The sequence below is a fragment of the Lampetra fluviatilis genome, chromosome 24 (assembly GCF_964198595.1).
Source record: "Lampetra fluviatilis chromosome 24, kcLamFluv1.1, whole genome shotgun sequence".
Classification (NCBI taxonomy): Eukaryota; Metazoa; Chordata; class Hyperoartia; order Petromyzontiformes; family Petromyzontidae; genus Lampetra; species Lampetra fluviatilis.
Genome location: NC_136298.1, coordinates 12,351,503 through 12,371,233, shown reverse-complemented (window position 1 = coordinate 12,371,233; position 19,731 = coordinate 12,351,503). Strand labels below are relative to the sequence as shown.

Genomic DNA, 19,731 nt, shown 5'->3' with positions numbered 1-19,731 from the left:
CAACGGCGCCGACTGCGTCTGGGCGCTCGGCCACTCGGCGGCATCCTTCACCGGCGCGACGAACTGGACGGAGATCGGCGCCGCGCGCCCGGAGGTGGCGGCCTTCGCGGCCACGACCACCCTCGCGTTCCGTGACCTGCTGCTGGAGGGGGGCGAGGGCTGTGGCTTCGACTACGTGGCTGTGTACGCAGGCGGCGAGGAAGCCGGCGGTGACGGTAGCGAACGATATTTCAATGTTTGTGGGGGTTTTCGGGGGGGGGGGTGTTACCATTTTTATCTCACAACCGTGCCGTGGGCATCGTGTTGTGATGCCCACAGCACACTTGCGACTCGTGCAACTAGTTCCCCCCTGAAACCTGTTGGGCTCCCCAAACCAACGAATAATTGTATGCAATCCAGCCTAGCTTCTGGGACACGAAGTAACCGAATGGGCTCTTTACTGATCTATTTGGGAATGATTTTCAAAGGAATATCATCCGTGTCAAAATGAGCATCAAAGATCCGGAGTTAATCCGTTTGTTGTATTTTTGGAGGAGACCTCTGGCAGGCCGCCACTGCTCGTCCCACCGAGCTCCTGGGCCGATATTGTGGCGTCCTCAGCGGGACGGATCTCCCGACGTTCGTGTCTCCACCTGGGCGTCGCCTGCTCGTGGTGTTCCACTCCGACTACAACATCGGCGCTCGGGGCTTCTTGGCCGAGTACCCACACAGGTCGGCGAACACGCACTCAGGGGCAGAGCACAATTACAAGCTGACTAAGCAACGGAAACTTTCCAAGAACATTGCTCGAGCAGAGTTTGTATGGAGTCTGTCTGTTACGTTCTGACGCTTGGTCCGCATGTGCTTCCTCCAGGTTCTCCAGTTTCCTCCCGCAGATAAAATAAAGGAGCACAACGCAACCGCTATTGGCCAAACGTCCCAACGCTAAAAAAACATTTCCCGCAAAGTAACCAATCTGGGAATGGACACGGCAGAAACACCGCACGCCCCCAACTGCGAAGACCTGGCAGGACCCTCCTGAAAAAAGAGAGAGACGCGAGACTTCGGGGGCAGGGGGGGGCGGCAGGAGGGGGGGGGAGACTTTTTCTCGTATAAAAAAAATGGTCGTCTTACGCACTAACCCCCGTGACGCGGCCGCGTGCAGACGAGTGCCAGCGCACGCTGACGGCGCTGCAGGGCGCCGTGCACAGTCCGCGCTACCCGGGCCCCTACCCCGGCGGGGCGCGCTGCCGCTGGCTCCTCGCCGTGCCGCCGCCCCTCCGCCTCCGCCTCTCCTTCCGAGACTTCCAGCTCGAGGAGAGCGACGAGCGGGGCCACTGTGGGTGGGTAAGGCCCCGGCAGGATTTGTGGGGTTTTCTCCTGAAGTCACGTGAGGGTTAATCGCCCGTCAACACCTCTCTGTGTCGCGAGTGGTCGGGTGGATTTGTTTATTTTTTTCGTGGTTTTACGAGCACATTCCCAGCTCATTGTGGGGGGGGGGGGTTCCTCCAAGCAAGCACTTTGAGGAAGGAACTTGAATGTTTACTAAAATTCTATCACAATAGCTGAAGGTGGTACTGGATACTACTTCCCTGAACTAAATGCTTCAAATAGTTTTAAAAGCAGACCACTTTCCACAAGTTAACTCATCATTTAGGATCAACGCGACCACAGTGTCCGTAGTTTTGGAAAAGAAGATCGCAACGTGTGGCCCAAAACCCAGGTCTGAGTGATTGGTTTTTTTCTTTAATTTATCAATGAACTGTCGCAGTGCAGTGCAACCATTCGTGTTAGAGAACTGCCCGTGGAAGTGGGTTGCACAGAGTTACCTCCGCGACCCCTTCAGGTGACCTCTGGTGCACACGATTGAGTCAAAACGAAGTGCACAACCCAGTTTATCACGATGTGGGTTTACTTTTTATGCAGTCATTGATGGCATGGCTGGGACCATCAAATCTCTACATTGGAGAACTCGGTTTAATCGCAGCTACCTGCCTGTATAAACAATAAGAACAACAACAACAATGCATAACAGGTGCTCGGAAAGTAAGCAATGCTGTGGGCAAGTGCCCAATTGTTTTAGATGTCATCACCAAGATCCTTGAACACAACTGCCACCTGGCAGACCTATTCCACCGGAACTTTAGAACAGAAATCACGAACGTGCGGTGCACAGTCGAAACGCAGAGATGATGGCAACATGTATTTTGAGCATCTGTGACACGCAACACTACTGCAGAGTGTAGATATATTACTGAGCGACACAACACCAGGGACAACACCAGAGACAACACCAGAGACAACACCAGGGACAACACCAGAGACAACACCAGAGACAACACCAGAGACAACACCAGAGACAACACCAGGGCTCCCTTATCCGTTTGGCTGATGTGCATACCTAGAGACTCGAGTGTTAACAATTCATCCCTGTCAACCCCTTATCAGTGCCCGACCTTATTACAGACCAATCCAGACCTTATTGGTCACCCCGTGCCCCTGATAAAGCTCAACGTTCATCCTACAAAGTCCCATCGCGAGGGAGAAACACAACTACACAAAACATGTTTTGCCCGTATTGAACAACGGCTGTACGCCGTATGGACCTTCAAACTCAATTTCCCTGTACAGGAACACGGAGTGAAGCGTATGGGGTTGACAGCTGTGACATTTCCCAATTGAAGGTTCACATTTATTCATTACCCATTTCACTTGAGCTTTAAACTAATAAAGTCGATCAGAACTGTAAATTCGCAGAACGTTCACCTATAATTTGCACGTCCCTTTGACTCGCTCGAGATATACATTCTTAACTACTGCACAACGTATCGCAGCACAGTACACCCAACCCACTGTGAAGACCAACACCAATATACGTGAGGCATGGTTACAGACGCTTCCAGTGTTGATTAAACGAACTCGGTTAACTCAGTCGCTTTATATTCTAAGCCAGTCCGGTTCAATGCGGCACACACGCACACCGCTCGCTGCAAACTCTCAATGCGTGAAGTTACCATTGAGCACCTGCGTTCAAACTCACCCGCCACGCATTTGGCTAGCAGAAGGTTTTGTTTGTTTGTTTAGAACCTGTGTGGACTTAACTTAGGGAACACAAGTATGATGTCCCTTGCCTGCACAAGTCTAGACCGCCAAGCCCCATCAGTGGGCAGCAGTGGCACGGCACGCACGAGCAGAGCAGTGCCTGCAGTTGCCGCGTGACTGTGGTGCGGGCACCCAACCCACCACCAGCACCACCAGCAACCAGCAGGTCGCGACTCGACACAGCCACCTCCTGGCCAGATGCGATATTGACCGCCCCGTTGTTGAAGCCTCCTTTGCTAATCAGGGACCCAACAACCTCACCCAACTTTGCCTTGTAAACAAATCCAACTTAACAGTATTTGCTCCAAGATAATTAATTGTGGGAGATCGATTTCGAATGTGGCACGCGTGAATCTGAAAATATGTCCTGTCGCGCGTCTTGCGATGGTCACTAAAGTCGCATGTGCATTTTATTATCGCCCAATATTACGCCACTCAAGACAACGCGTTGCATGTACGTATGTTGAACTTCTTTCGCACCGTACGCAGCCAACCGTGCTCATCGGAGGTTAATGCAGTTCTCCCCTCTTCTGCTATTCTGAGTCGAGGTGGCAGCCGTATGCGGTGGACTGACTGTAGTTGAATATTCGTCTGGATTAATCTTCTTGGTTCTTTCGGTAAAGTGACATAGAATGGAAATAATAAAATAATAAAAATAAAACATAATAAAACATTTTTATTTTTAGAATGGAAATAAAAAATAATAAAAATAAAACATAATCAAATATGCTTTCTTTTTATTACTTTATTATTTCCATTCTACGTGACTTTACCGAAAGAACCAAGAAGATGAATCCCTGCAGTCACGAAAGCTTTAAATCGAAATGTATTCGTCTGGAGTCAGCTATGATCAGGTGGCGCTGTTGGTTGAATGTTCGTCTGGAGTCAGCTATGACCAGGTGACGCTGTTGGTTGAATGTTCGTCTGGAGTCAGCTATGACCAGGTGACGCTGTTGGTTGAATGTTCGTCTGGAGTCAGCTATGACCAGGTGGCGCTGTTGGTTGAATGTTCGTCTGGAGTCAGCTATGACCAGGTGACGCTGTTGGTTGAATGTTCGTCTGGAGTCAGCTATGACCAGGTGACGCTGTTGGTTGAATATTCGCCTGGAGTCAGCTATGACCAGGTGACGCTGTTGGTTGAATGTTCGCCTGGAGTCAGCTATGACCAGGTGACGCTGTTGGTTGAATGTTCGCCTGGAGTCAGCTATGACCAGGTGGCGCTGTTCGACGGTGAGACGGAGAACGAGAACTCGTCTCTCGGACGGTTCTGCGGCTCGAGGATGCCCCCGGCGACGACGTCGACCTCCAGCATGCTGCTCGTCACGATGCACACAGACTCCTCCGAGGCTCTGCGAGGGTTTTCACTCTCCTACACGGCTGGTGAGAGCGGCCGCTGGATGTGCACTTTGAGCGTTTTCTGGAAGAAGATTTTTTTTTTACTGCAAATGCCCCCTTCTCAAAGGAGACGGCGCAAAGCAACAGACCCGCAGCAACAGTCATTGTTGTTGATATTCACGCAGGAATTCCCCAACTCTGAAAAATGTGGACCGCGACACTGGCGTCCACCAGATAGGTAGCCACGTGTGGTCTGGGCCTCCCCTAGGTCGACTCAGCCTCAAATGAGTATCTGACGTATTGTGTAAACGGCAGCATGGGGAGACAAAGGCGGCCGGGCGGTGGTGCTGGCCACCCACCCACCCCCCTCGTGTGCCGTGCCGGCCTTCGCAGGTGCCGCTCGCTCACGGCACTTGCCCCAAACGTCTGTTGAGGCTACACGGTGGGGGTGGGGGGGGATCTTTGCCTTTGCCAGTGCTGCCCATGACGGTGGCCTGCGGCGAGAGCGGCTTCACGGCGACGCTGCCCACGGAGCTGCCGGCCGGGGTGCGCCTCCTGTCCGCCCGCCTCAGGGACCCCCGCCTGCTCGTCCGCTCCCTCGGGCGCCACGCTCACGATCGAGGCCAACTACAGCGACTGCCGCACGACGGTGCAGGTTGGTGCGCCCCGGGCCGCGTGGCTCACCCCGCGTTGAATTCGTGACTTGCATCGCTCTGTCGTCGCCTCTCGTCGTCTGTTGTTGCTGTTTGCTCAAAGTGTGAATGCTTACCCCGAGCTCTCAATACTCTGATAGTGCGCTGTCTTTGAGTTGTACGCCTTTGGCGTCATCTGTCCAACACCAATGGAGACTCGGCTCTAAGAAAAGCTGTCTCGGGTGTGGACCAATTCAACTTCAAGGGCAGTGCATATCATTATCATCATCAGAGTTGTTTCTTTTTGTTTGCATTTTGACTGCTTGTGTTGTGGTTATTGCAAACATGATGCCTTGTATAAAGGTGTCAGTTTTTTGTATCCAGTTGAAAGGGTAAAACCCTATCACTATGTTGTTTGTTTGTTGTTGTTGAGAAGTCAACGGTGTGGATAGAGGAGAAAGGTGTCAGCTGTGATGGCTCGTAGGGCTTCATCCAGATTCCTCGCCTCGCCGCTCTTGCGTTCGCTTGCATCCGTGCTCTTGTCTGGCTCGCGTGGTGTTGTTCGGCGCCGTGTCCGACGTTTCGCGCCGCAGTGCTGGGAGCTTCTTTGGGAACCTAAAAACGACATCACAAACTCATACGCAATTATTGTATAGTTTAGTGAAGTGTAAAAAAAAAAACACAATTATTTCACTACTTTAAATACATTGATGTACCGTCTGAATATTTGTGTTAAATTGTATTTGCTTTTGTGTAACAATGCATTCTATTGCTCATCCACTTGAAGTGTATTCCATTGTTCTAGGCTCCCTTTAATGATACCATCTCTATATTCGACCGAAGAACAATGGAGAGAGTGAATGCTTCATAGGCTTGCCGTAGGAACGATAATTATTATCCGAGGCCTTGGGTGCTTGACGCCAAGATCTTAACATCATCCCAGAAGAAGCCACCTTAAGAAACAAGCATTTTATTATCAGACCCATTTTCATTATTTGGTTTAATATTTAGGCTTTCGCGACCGATATTATTTATAATAAAGGTTTGTGGGTTAGATCGCATCAGTATAAATATTTCGGTATTACCTTTGAATCTCTGCCCCTTACCTAAAAACTCTTATAATGAATAATATTGGTCGCGAAAGCCTACTATAAAATTGGAGAAACTCCGGCATCAAGCGTGTAAATTGATGTCGTCACTGGCATTCCTCAAAAGGTGCAGAGATTCAAAGGTGATACCAACACATTTATACTCTAACCCAAAAACCTTCGTTATTAAATTTAATCATTTGAATTATGAGAACGCCATTTACTACTTGCAACATTTCCCCGCTCCGCTTTCGTTCTCGCCACCACCGACTTCCCTTCGCAGCACCCCTCCGTGCCGGCGGACAAACTGGGCGCCCAGCAAGCCGTGCAGCACAGCAACGTGGTGAGAGTGACCCTGAGCCTGGCGGGCTCCCAGCAGGAGCAGTCGCTTCCCGTACGCTGCCTCGCTCGGCTCCGCGCCCCCGTCGAGCAGCCCGAGACGGCGGCTCCCCGCGGGCCCCCAGCGCCCCCGGCCGCCCCCACGCTCGACGGCGTGAGGTCGGACGACACGAGCGGGGTGCTCTTCATCACCATCTGCGTGCTGGCGTGCGTGCTCATGTTCGCCGCTGCCATCGCCTTCTTTATCCTGTAGGCCCGCGGTGCGGCACGCGCTGTCTCAGCACACGCTAATTATAATTAGACAAATTAAGATTGCTGTCTATTAGTTTACAGTCAGTGGTGATGTTCGGGGCTGGTGACATCAGTGGTTGCACAAGGGCGGAAAATAGAGGGGAGGGGATGGGGGTAAAGATGCACTTGAGACGTCTCACCCCACCGCGTGGCTTTTCTGGAGACCGATACCCCGCCACCCTGGTGGGATTCCCAGAGGTTCGCCCTGCAACTGCGTTTGAACGATCAATAGGCCTCTTGGGATGAGACTGAGACGAATCAAAAGATTGGCCCGCTTCGGGTAGTACTGCTGGGAAAACAACAAAAGCACTTGTCTGTGAGACACGCAAAACGTTGGACATCGCGCCGAACTACTCGCGGGTTCGATCCGAAACCAGACAGGAGAGTTGTGCAGCACAGCCGCGAATAACCTCTAGGCCAGTGGTTCTTGACCTGGGAGATGCCCTTTCTGGGGGTGCGAGACGTGGCCAGGTTTTTATTTAGAAGGTAAATCACCAAAACACAAATTAAGCACGAGCACGTAAGTACACAACTACTTTGTTTCATCAAACTCTTATGCATTTACTCTTTGGTTCTTTCGGTAAAGTCACGTAGAAAGAAAAAGAAAATACATAATAGCAAGCGACGTTTCGATTGCAACACCTGATGATGATTGCTGATAAGGCTGCAGTGGAGGTTAAGAACCACTGACCTACCCAGTGCCGTTTTGTCTATTAAGCCCAGAGCCTGATTAGCTACAATATTGTATATTTGAAATAAAAATTACATCAAATTAATGAACATTAACGAAGTCTTAAACTCAATGTCGGTGCGGTTAGTCATAATGCGAAGTTTTTGTGTTGTTGTTCAGTCACCGCTGTGGCGTCTTCAACAAAAAATAAACATCGCCCGGCAGGTGGCAACGTCACGGAATAAAACAAAAGGAGTAGTCCGTGTGAAGTGGAAAAACTTTGTTTTGGTAGGAGAAATTAATAAAATAAAGCCGCAGTGTTTGCGTGCCGTGTGTGAGAAAAACATCGACACGCGGACAATGGAGAGAGAGAGAGAGCCCTGCCCGCTTCGTCACGAGCCGTGAGCTCCACGAGTGGCTGTCGCAAGGGAGATGTTTGTGTTGTCGTCGTTTTATTGATTTTCTTCAAAAGCACCGCATCGCCATGGGGTTCTCTTTCTCGTCGAAACTTGTTACTTCAAATGAGGACAGAAAAAGTGCGAGGGGACGACTTGAACCCCGGGGGTTTGTGTGTGCGGCTACCCGGGCGACCTACTGCGATCTTCTCTCCCATGTGATGTTTGTAATTGCCGGCGAAACGTCAGAGTACTCGAATAGTAAATGTTGTCGTGCCTTGACTCTCACAACACACAGCCGCTGTTCCAGTGACGAATTGGCCACGTTCTGTTCACGTGACAAACCTCACTAATTGGCTGTGTCGGGTGGTGGCGGGTTTTAACGACGCATTTATATTTACACGATCTATCCCAAACACGCCTGCTCTAGTGTGAATAATATTGGTGTGGAAAGGCTCCTGCGACTAATGCGCGTCCGACTGATCGTCGGCCTGTGATTGTGTGTGATGACGGTGGTGCCCCAGCACACACGACGACTACTCAACGTGTTTACTTTAAGGGCAGTGTTGACGAATGTGTTGAGTTTTTTGCGCAAACATTAAGTTACCGCAACTTAGCGGTCTGCCTTGTCAATATAATTGTACAAGGCAAGGTTTAGTAATATGACATAAGACAACTTGTGGTCCTAATCCGTCGATGAGTGTATGGCGTGTTTGGCAACAGCACGTTTAGTGAATATTTAAGAATTCATGGCCGTGCTGCTATTTCGTGGCCACCTTGCTGCCCAAGCCGACAACACCGTGGCACTCCCAGGCCGCCTCGCATCCAAACACGAACCGGCCTCAAGCCTTTTCATCTTTTAACAATAATATTAGTCCGTTTGGTAGTCGCATCATTATTATGATGCGAGGCTATCATGGACGCGCTCTGTTTCACAGACACGGTGCACAGTATTCCTAGTCGTGGGTGATGGTTGCTATGTGTCATTCCAACCGAGAAATTTGAATGTAATTTTTCGAATGTAGCCAATGTTTTACCATCATGCCAGCACAATGGCATATTAATTTCGAATGACTTCGGGGAATATTTTACGTCCACTGTTGGTTCTTCTTCTCCAGCACCTCCGATTAGCACAGTCGGCTACGTACGGTGGCAAAGAAGTTCAACATACATACGTACCGTGAAGCAGACGGCGCGTATTTTACAGTTAATACACTTGCAGTGTAATAACCAGGGCGGCCTGCTGTATTAGAACCGCGATCGTCTGTAACAAACGGCGCACGTGCTACGGGGCAGGGCCACATCGCCGCCCACACCTGACGATCTGATGAGATCGTGCACGACCCCAGGGTGATGTTGATCGTCGGCGATTGAATTATGAATCAACATCGATCGGCTACCGCCACGTGATACGTACTTGCAGCAAGAACTGTTCACGCAAAGGGGTTCTCAACTGCGGCTCCAAACGTGCGGAGTCGCCACCACTCACGACGCGTGGGGCGTGAGCGAGTGATCCGACCTACAACTATCCCTGGGCAGAATGTTTAAGTGGCCAAATGTTTACGGGTCTCCATCACGCTTCTGGAAAAAATCCAACCGCTGTCTCCATCCCGAACGATGTGGCAAGCAGATCGCCACCACTCCATCACGCTTCTGGAAAAAATCCAACCGCTGTCTCCATCCCGAACGATGTGGCAAGCAGATCGCCTACCGAGTGTTGCTGCCTAGGCCCTCGGGAAGACGCAGCTCTCTGATGCGTCTTCCCACCGTACCGTGCGTGGTTCGGCACGTCCGACGTTTCGCGCCAGGTGCTTGGGAGATTCTTTCGGGAAACTGATCGGAACCGAATTAAGCATATGAAGGATGCTGGCCAGTTCATGGAAGTACACGGTACGCAGCTCACAATAGAAGCATTGCAGGTGCACTCAGGCACAGGTCGTTGGGTGCGACTTCTGTGATGGGTAACTGCGTTGTAAGACCAGGATCCAGATGGTGGGAGACTGTAAGAGCAGACCTTGAAGGTCTATGGGATGTCAGAGCAAGAAAGACGCCTTGGCAAAATGTGGGGGCATCAGCGGCATTGACCATGATGACCCCTTGACCTTCGCTGCTGTACCTATGTGTTGAACTTCTTTCGCACGGCACGCAGCTAACCGTGCTAATCCTATTCCTGTTAGGGCCACGCATGATATCTGATGTCGTCGCCCGGCCGTTCTGAGATTCCCTGAAGTCAAGTTGAGTGTTGTCCTCTGTGGTGGTGACTTCAACATTTACTCTCTGCAGTGGGGGGTGGGTGTGTGCCCTCTGTGGAGAGTGTCACGTGCTAGGTGTGTGTGCGTGCCTATATATATCAAGAGAGGGCGGTGCTGGGATGCTGTGATTGTGAAAACGCGCCACATACTCAGCCAACCTGCTAGAGAGACTGTTTCATTTTTGGAAGAAGAAGAATAAGAAGATGCTACGTTGTTTTTAATTTGTCGCAAACTTACCGTTGTTATTGTTTTAACCCGCTAGTTGAGTGCAGAGCTGTTTGTGCGACAGGTAAGGTGAATGCTACCTCCTGACAAGTGGTGGGATAAAGTGTGGGGTTCTTACAGCTTGGGCAAGGAATCTCCTGTTGTAACATTCTACATTATTAAGCTTCATATTTTAATCCAGCACATGTTCACTTGTATCCAAGATAAGCATTTAATAATGTTGTGAACTAGTTTGTAATATATAATTATTCATTAAACTGTCCTTTTCGACTTAAACCGGGGTTCCAATTCACACATTTACTCAAGTAGATGATGTTCTTTGAATAAGTAGTTTGCGATATTTAATAGGAATAATAATAAACATGTACATGTCTTTCGTCTCCTGTTGATAAATGCGTTTTAAGATTGCGTCTGATGACCGCGTTGCGTCAAAGCACGCGACGCCATTGCTGACCGTTACGAAATGTCATTTAATTATAAAAAATGTTTTACTTATTATTATTAATGACAAACAGGGAATCTTTTTATATCCTCATTAATTATATATATTACTGAATTATTTCATTGCAGTGTTAAGACTATTGATTGAATGATAAAGGTTTAGAGCAAACATCCACGTGAAATGTGCTTGGGTCTTTCGGTAAAGTCACGTAGATAGGTTCAAAGAAAATAACAAAAAGCTACGACGTTTCGATCGAAACGTAGTTTTTTGTAATTTTCTAAACGTCGTAGTTTTTCGTTATTTTTTGTTATTTTTTTTGAACCTATCTACGTGACTTTACCGAAAGACCCAATAATATGAATTCCTGCAGTCACGAAAGCTTTAAGTCAAGATCCACGTGACATATGGCATATTGTGTCCTTTAACCAAGTAAGGGCACATTTTCTATTTCGCACGGGAGATATGGAACTGTGGGGTACACGCGGTTATATTTGTATTTGACTACATTTGGTCATTTTAGAAGTGTATTTTGAGCTATGACACTTGACCTACCTGAACGACCTTAGCGGTGCACGGTCTTTAACGTGCACTCTCAAGGCGAATGTTGCACTTTGGAAATGATGGAGAGAAATTATCACAGACATCCGTGGGAATTCATCGACCTACCTTGATACGACTAAAAAGCGTCAGGCTACCCAGAGACGCTGAATGCATTTGAACTCGTACATCGCACAATTTTATCACGGATTTAATAATATTTTTTGAGTATAGGATATTTTTTGTCACTTAAAGTTTTCATTTCGTTCGCTTTTGCTGTTACATCTGCACCTTCCCCTCTGTCAGCTCTTGTGTTTCTGTACGGTTGCGACTGGAACACAAACATGTGGTCTCAACTGGCTCTCACCTGGTGATTAAACACAACACTGTACTTTACAAATAACGCTCACTCTCAAATGTAAGCGGCGTAGCTCTCCCAGGTAATAATCTATAAAGGGGGCAAATTGTCATACAAAGTCACTACCTTCAGATAATCTGAATTGATTGCATTTTAATCAAGTTTTAAAGAGATACGATGAAATTATTCTATAAAATAAACATCAACAGATTCCTCTTGGCACATTTATTTATTGACACGTACTCGTGAAAAACAGTATCTTGGACTGACATTTTATTTAACTAAATAACATTCTCTCGAAGTGTTGTTAATCTGTATGCCGCGTTTATATTGCACGGCTGTAATTGCTGTTTGAACAGCAAGTGCGAATTGGTAAAATAAATACCAATGTGAAACCGATTTTCAGTGATTTCCGTTAACAGACCCATTAGTGTCACATGTACGTCCAACCGAAGCTGAACTGCCCCGCAAATTTCAATGCAGACCAACGCTGCTGCACATTTTACCGTGAAAGAATATGGACAAAGTGAAAGCATTCCTTGTATTAGGTAGTTTTCACAATGAATGGAAAACGCGCGTGGGGTACATGCAGTCAAGAGTCAAAACAATAAAGCATTCATAGATGCTGTCCAGTTACCACACAGTTAGTTTTAGCACGGGGGGGGGGGTACGGGCGATTCCCGATGACACTCAGAATCAGAATATTTAGTTCCGCTGTCAGTACGTAAGGGAGGTGGGATGCACGGGCTTGCGGAACCCGTTCAGATATCACTCGCCACTGATGATAGCCGTGGGCGGAAATTGAATCCAGGTGACGGGGTACGCGGTGCAGCGCTCGAATCGCCGTGCCACCTCAAGCCACCGATCTCCGATGTGTTCGGCTACCAAAACTTGCAATAATCCTTGAGCAGCCGCATCTCTGTTGGGCCCTGCAATTTCCGTCTATTCTTCAGGCAGATCCTCTCCTGGATTCCTCTCGGCAAACATATGATGCCCCCTCTAACTCTCTAAAACTCCCACACATCTCTCTCCCGCTTTGGCTAAGCGTCGCATATAGGAAGCAAAGATTCAGATTTCCAAACATGTCTTTGTGAGCCAGAATATCTCTTTTGGCTCCAACATAGGTGTCTCTAACTCTCTTGTCAACTGGATGTGAACCCAGACACACACGGCACAGACACGCACTGTGGATTTTTGTTTTCCATTTCAGACGTTGCCCGTGTGAGGTGCAGACCAAGCAGCCGCAGGCATTGCCCGTCGCTGGTTTAGTTTACAAAAGATAAAATCGATAACTTGCGACGAGACGCCAGTTTGCGGGTTGCCACGTAACGAGCTGGCAAACACGGGGAGTGTGAGCAGTGTGTGAGTGTGTGTGAGTGTGTGAGCAGTGTGTGTGAGTGTGTGTAAGTGATGTGAGAATGTGTGAGTGAGTGTGTGACTGAGTCTGTGTGTGAGTGAGTGTGTGAGAGTGTGTGAGTGAGTGTGAGTGAGTGTGAGAGTGTGTGAGTGAGTGTGTGAGTGTGAGTGAGTGTGAGTGAGAGTGTGAGTGAGAGTGTGTGTGAGTGAATGTGAGAGTGTGTGAGTGAGTGTGAGTGAGTGTGAGTGAGAGTGTGAGTGAGAGTGTGTGTGAGTGAATGTGTGAGTGAGTGAGTGTGTGAGTGAGAGTGTGAGTGAGAGTGTGTGTGAGTGTGTGTGTGAGTGAGTGTGTGAGTGTGTGTGTGTGAGTGAGTGTGTGAGTGAGTGTGAGAGTGTGTGAGTGAGTGTGAGAGTGTGTGAGTGAGTGTGTGAGTGTGAGTGAGTGTGAGTGAGAGTGTGAGTGAGAGTGTGTGTGAGTGAATGTGTGAGTGAGTGAGTGTGTGAGTGAGAGTGTGAGTGAGAGTGTGTGTGAGTGTGTGTGTGAGTGAGTGTGTGAGTGAGTGTGTGTGAGTGAGAGTGTGAGTGAGTGTGTGAGTGAGAGTGTGTGAGTGAGTGTGTGTGAGAGTGTGTGAGTGAGTGTGTGAGTGAGTGTGTGTGAGTGAGAGTGCGAGTGAGTGTGTGTGAGTGAGAGTGTGAGTGAGTGTGTGAGTGAGAGTGTGTGAGTGAGTGAGTGTGAGTGAGTTTGTGTGAGTGAGAGTGTGAGTGAGTGTGTGTGAGTGAGAGTGTGTGAGTGAGTGTGTGTGAGTGAGAGTGTGAGTGAGTGTGTGAGTGAGAGTGTGTGAGTGAGTGTGTGAGAGTGTGTGAGTGAGTGTGAAAGTGTGTGAGTGAGTGTGTGAGTGTGAGTGAGAGTGTGAGTGTGTGTGAGTGAGTGTGTGAGTGAGTGTGTGAGTGAGTGAGTGTGTGAGTGAGAGTGTGAGTGAGAGTGTGTGTGAGTGAGTGTGTGAGTGAGTGTGTGAGTGAGTGTGTGAGTGAGAGTGTGAGTGAGAGTGTGTGTGAGTGAGTGTGTGAGTGAGAGTGTGAGTGAGTGAGTGAGTGTGAGTGAGTGTGTGTGAGTGAGAGTGTGTGTGAGTGAGTGTGTGAGTGAGAGTGTGAGTGAGTGAGTGAGTGTGAGTGAGTGAGTGTGAGTTGTGTGAGTGTGTGTGAGTGAGTGTGTGAGAGTGTGTGAGTGAGTGTGTGAGAGTGTGTGAGTGAGTGTGAGAGTGTGTGAGTGAGTGTGTGAGTGTGAGTGAGAGTGTGAGTGTGTGTGAGTGTGTGAGTGAGTGAGTGTGTGAGTGAGAGTGTGAGTGAGAGTGTGTGTGAGTGAGTGTGTGAGTGAGTGTGTGAGTGAGTGTGTGAGTGAGAGTGTGAGTGAGAGTGTGTGTGAGTGAGTGTGTGAGTGAGAGTGTGAGTGAGTGTGAGTGAGTGTGTGTGAGTGAGAGTGTGAGTGAGTGTGTGTGCCCACCGGGGAGCGGTAGTGTAGCGGTTAGCGTGCCTCGCTATGAACCCGGCGACCCGAGTTCGACTCCGGCTCCCGACCAACACCAGTAAAGATTTTCTGAACCGGTCCTGGGTCTCCCCTAGTTCGACTCAACCTCAATTGAGTACCTGGTGCTATGTGTAATAACATCGCCACTGGAGAGACAAAGGCGGCCGGGCGTGGTGCTGACCACTCACCCCCTTGTGTGCCGTGCCGGCCTTCATAGGTGCTCACTAACAGCACTTGCCCCGACATTCTACCTCGGCTACACGGGGGATCTTTGTCTTTGTGTGCCCACCGCACAGATGTGTGTCACACTCGACACACAGAGTATAGACACAAGCTGCCACTTTCACGGAACGCGTGGGCAACAAAAGCACACCCGTGCAGTGTACACACATAGAGTATGTAATATATATTGTCTGCGTATTCAAATTGGGTATTCGTTGCATTGGCGACGCAGACATCGTTGTGAGATCATAAACCTCGTCAAAATAGCACGGGCTATATGGTTTAGTGGTTTTAATTATTTAGCTTTCTCCGTGGAGATATTAAATAGTTCCACAGCATTTTTGTAAAATGTTCACAACGCTAACACTGTAGTAACAATCATTATAATTCACAATCCTTTGTAAACCTACTGACGGATGAAATCCTCACCACGCCGTGACACGGATGGGGAGTCGGTCGACCATACTTCACCACGATGGTCGTCGATGCGGCTTGGTCAAGGCGAGGGTGGCCCAAGATTGGTTAAAATATCACTCAGCCACTGACGTTAACAGCCACAGAAAATCTAAGCCGGTTCACCAGCTTCAGCAGGGCCAAGTGGTCTGAGCACTTTACTCGTGACATACGGTCGGCTATCCCTAATAATCATCCTTCGTGAACTGCATCAGTGGGACAGACATTTCGGCAGATATTGGAATAGAGGAGTGAGTCTTCTGCATTTTAAGAATTCGGAATACCAAAGTCGACAACGTACGTGTTGGGAAAGCGTCAAGTGTCCTGACCGGGCGTCAGGGTCGTGACTGGGAGCGGTGTGGGAGAGGCCACGCCGGCTTCCTTCATTCCACGAGCCCCACGCGTTCTCAACAAAAGCAAAGTTTTGACTTGGAGTCGGCAGCTTTATGTGGCAGTGAAAGGGTGTAAACACTCGGCTCAGACCGTCGAATAATCTCGTTGCTTAGCAAACCCAGAGCAGGCGCGTTTAACTCTCCACACCGTAGGGCCATTGACATTGGAGTCAATGGCACCAACTTCCTAGAAGCTTTCCCTGGGATTGCGATTCTCGACGGCATTGGAATGGAATGGGGGGGGGGTACGAGGTGGATGGCTCCGTTCCGAATGAATGTTCTTGAAGCTGTTGTGGGCTTTTTCTTATTCTCATCGTCGCTGCGATGGGGGCGACAGCACACAGCTGGTTGGACATTTGCAGAAAGAGGCCGATGTTCAGCTCCCCCCAAACCCCACGTGATAAAAATCGCTGCAGCGTTAATTAGGCTGCATCACAGGCCCTGTACTTTCCCAAGTAATTGTTTTTGTCTGATTCGCAACATTATCCTGAAGCCATCGCCTGCGCCGTCCTCGTACGGCTCTCCCTGTTGTCTGCTCAGCTCCGAGTTGACGCCTTCTGTTACCCTCACCAATCTACAGATGAGGGAGATCATCCATGAGTAGCAGCGCATTCATCCTCTTATCCACGTTCAAGCTAGCCGTAGGGGTAACACGTCGGGGTAACATGTACGGGTACCACGAGTAGAATTGCCGAGATAAACGCGGATAATAGAGGGGGGGGGGGGTTTGGGTTAGATCGTGTAAATATAAATGTGTCGTTAAACCCGCCACCACCCGACACAGCCAACTAGTAAGGTTTGTCACGCAAACAGAACGTGCCAATTCGTCACTAGTACAGCACACCGGTGTATAGTGTAGTGTATAGTAGTGTAGTGTATAGTAGTGTAGTGTATAGTGTAGTGTATAGTGTAGTGTATAGTAATGTAGTGTATAGTGTAGTATATAGTAGTGTATAGTGTAGTGTATAGTATATAGTAGTGTATAGTGTAGTGTATAGTGTAGTGTATAGTGTAGTATATAGTAGTGTATAGTGTAGTGTATAGTATATAGTAGTGTACAGTGCAGTGTATAGTGTAGTATATAGTAGTGTATAGTGTAGTGTATAGTGTAATGTAGTGTAGTATACTAGTACAGCACACCGGTGTGTTGGAGAGCCAAGCCACAGCATTCACAATCTAAATACGACGTTTCGCCAGTGATTACAACTAGCTTCATCAGGCGACAGCCAGAATTGCGGAGAAGTCCTCCTGTTTCGTTCCTTAAATAGAAGGGGTAGCTGTGATGACATCACTTGTGAACCCAGCACGTGCGAAGTGGAGGGGGATTAATTATTACATCTAAATTACAATGCGTATCCATTGCTGGTTGGGTTATTCATATGGTAGTCAACGTACATTATGCATGCACATTATGCAACACGGATGTTTGGTCGTTAGCTCGTGTGTGCGTGTGTGTGCGTGTTCATGGGGAGCGGTGGTGGAGCGATTAGCCCATCGCGCTACGAACCCGGCGACCCGAGTTCGATTCCCGCTCACGGCTAACACAGGTGACGATTGTCTGAACCTGGAGCGGCGTTTAAATAAACATCGCCACTGGGAGACAAAGGCGGTGGGGCTTGGTGCTGTTCATCGACCCCCTCGTGTGCCGTGCCGGCCTTCGTAGGTGCTCGCTATCAGCACTTGCCCCAGCAGTCTGTCCAGGCTAAACGGGGGATCTTTGTTGTTTGTGTGCGCGGGGCATGCAGGCGGCGGGGAGCGGTGCGTGTGTTCTCATGGTGAAGGACGCTGGGAGCCCGGTTCCTCTTCCCCCGAGGGGGACGGCTCCTGCAGTGCACCCCAGTCCAGTCCCCACCAACAACCACAACCACAAGGCCAGGGAGCATGGCTCGCCCAAGCCTGCCCAGGTAGACGTCGTCGTCGCTCGCCATTCTCCGTTGAATTGGTCCGCGTCATGATCTGGTCAAATGTGTGTCGTTCAGACCCTCCACCACCCAGCGTGGCAAAATAAATGCACTTGTCACGTGGTGTTGAGGTACAGTTCTCACAGACAAATTTAGCAGCAATTGGATTTGTGACGTGTCATTTGAAACTACGTCGAGGATCTTCAGGACAAGATCCTTCTGACTCAACTCCACACATTCTGGCGATCCGCAACGTCGTCGCCCTTAACGCAGCGACGGACCGGGAGAGCGGGTGCCATAAACAACGTCGACCGCGTCGATTCATCCATATTTCGCTGCCACGGTCGAACAACTACTCCACTCGAGACACCGTGGTTGAGACTCCACTTGCAGATTACGCACGGCGCTCGCCCGCCCGCCCGCCCGCCCCCCAGCGCGCGAAGCAACACCTGCCGCCCCCCTCTCCACGCAGGCGTCGCCCGTAGCCGTGCCGGGCAACCGCAGGAAGGCACCGATGCCGCCCGCGCAGCGCGAATCCCCTCCTGGCCACGCCGCCTCCACCGCCGCCGCTGCCGCGATCCCCGGCCACGCCGTGCTCCCTCGCGGCTCCGTGGCGCCTTTCAGCCTGCGCGGCCTCATCACCGCACGCCGCTTCACCAGGAACCTCAAGGTGCTCGCGGATTTTAAACACACGCCATGTACGTGGATACGTCCATGCGTGCGTGCGTGCGTCTGTCAAAATGAAAATACAAAATGTCGTGCTGGACTTGGTTTCGCGTCCGTGAACAGCACGGCCCGCTCGCATTTTTTTCCCATGAAAGAAGTCGATGATAATTGTAGCCGATTAATCGACGTGTATGGCGTGTCGTCCCAACTCTTTATACACACGCACGCGCGCACTCCCTCAGCCGTCTCGCCCCTGCCGCCGTGCGCACCGCGAGCTGCGCATCGTCTGGCCTTCGGTCATTTCATTAAAAGCTGAATGAAGTACAAACATCGTTCGATGATCTCAACGCCGATGAAATGAAAGATCTGGCAATAAATAAATATCAGTTAAGAATTTGAATAATATATTTCACCTGCCCGTAAACAGATGTCTGGAGTGGGCATTCACAATCGCTCTCGAACGCTGCCGTGCAGGACAAATGACGCCACAGTCAATAAACACTCCCGCATTTCGAAAATGGAGATTTTTCTCTCGTGGATTCTTGGTGCGTTGCTCATCGTCGTGCAACGTTTGCTTTTCAAGAAATGAAGCGGAACAACTAAGCTCTTCTTGGTTCTTTCGGTAAAGTCACGTAGAATGGAAATAATAAAATAATAAAAATAAAACATAATAAAATAATTCTCACGACGTTTCGGCCAAAACGCAAGCAGCCGTCCTCAGGTGAAGAACAGGTCTGTCGAGAAGACAGATTCTTCCTGTTCTTCACCTGAGGACGGCTGCTTGCGTTTTAGCCGAAACGTCGTGAGAATTATTGTATTATGTTTTATTTTTATTATTTTATTATTTCCCTTCTACGTGACTTTACCGAAAGAACCAAGAAGATGAATCCCTGCAGTCACGAAAGCTTTAAATCGAAACAAAGCTCTTGCAATGAATCTATAACTCGCGGGGTAATTCCCCCGGCGAGGTATCAGTCGGCACTCACCCTGCACCTCTGGGTCCCCCCGGCAGGCGAAGACGGCGCAGAGGATCGCAGAGAGGAAGCAGATGGAGGGGCGAGCGGGCACGGGCGACCATGGGGCAGAGGTAAACTCCGCGAGGAGGCACGGAAGTGCAGGGTGGCAGTGGGGACGGCATGGGCCCTGGTGCGAGGTGAACGGTGGCCCAGATTGGGCTCAGCCCTGGCCGCGGATCGGACTAACTTTCATGTGAATGTTAGGACATTCAGAGTTGGAAGTTTTACAATGAATAATGCGGTCAATGTAATTTCCCATGTACTGGAAGATCGTGAGGGTTTGGTGGTTGAAAGTCCACCTGCACCCTAGTCCTACTGTTGAACATTATCAAAATATTAATTTACGTACAAATGGACATTATAGACAAGGGGTCGGCAACCTACGGCTCCGGAGCCGCATGCGGCTCTTTACGGGCTGCTTCTTGACGATATGTACGTATGTACAGTATGTACTCAGATGCATTGCGGCTCTTGAAATACTGAATTTTGTACCGAATTGGAAAGAAATGGCTCTTCTTGTTATTTTGGTTGCCGACCCCTGTTATAGACCAATCG

General features: G+C 49.4%; 1 protein-coding gene across 1 annotated transcript; it reads left to right on the top strand.

Annotated features, from left to right (window-relative positions):
- Nucleotides 1-17,264: 17,264 nt before the first annotated feature.
- Nucleotides 17,265-18,480, top strand: LOC144941039 (uncharacterized). The gene is made up of 3 exons (XM_078867463.1): nucleotides 17,265-17,497; nucleotides 17,967-18,164; nucleotides 18,403-18,480. Exons 1-3 carry the CDS (start codon nucleotides 17,333-17,335, stop codon nucleotides 18,478-18,480), a joined length of 441 nt encoding a protein of 146 aa, XP_078723589.1. The 5' UTR covers nucleotides 17,265-17,332.
- Nucleotides 18,481-19,731: the final 1,251 nt, after the last annotated feature.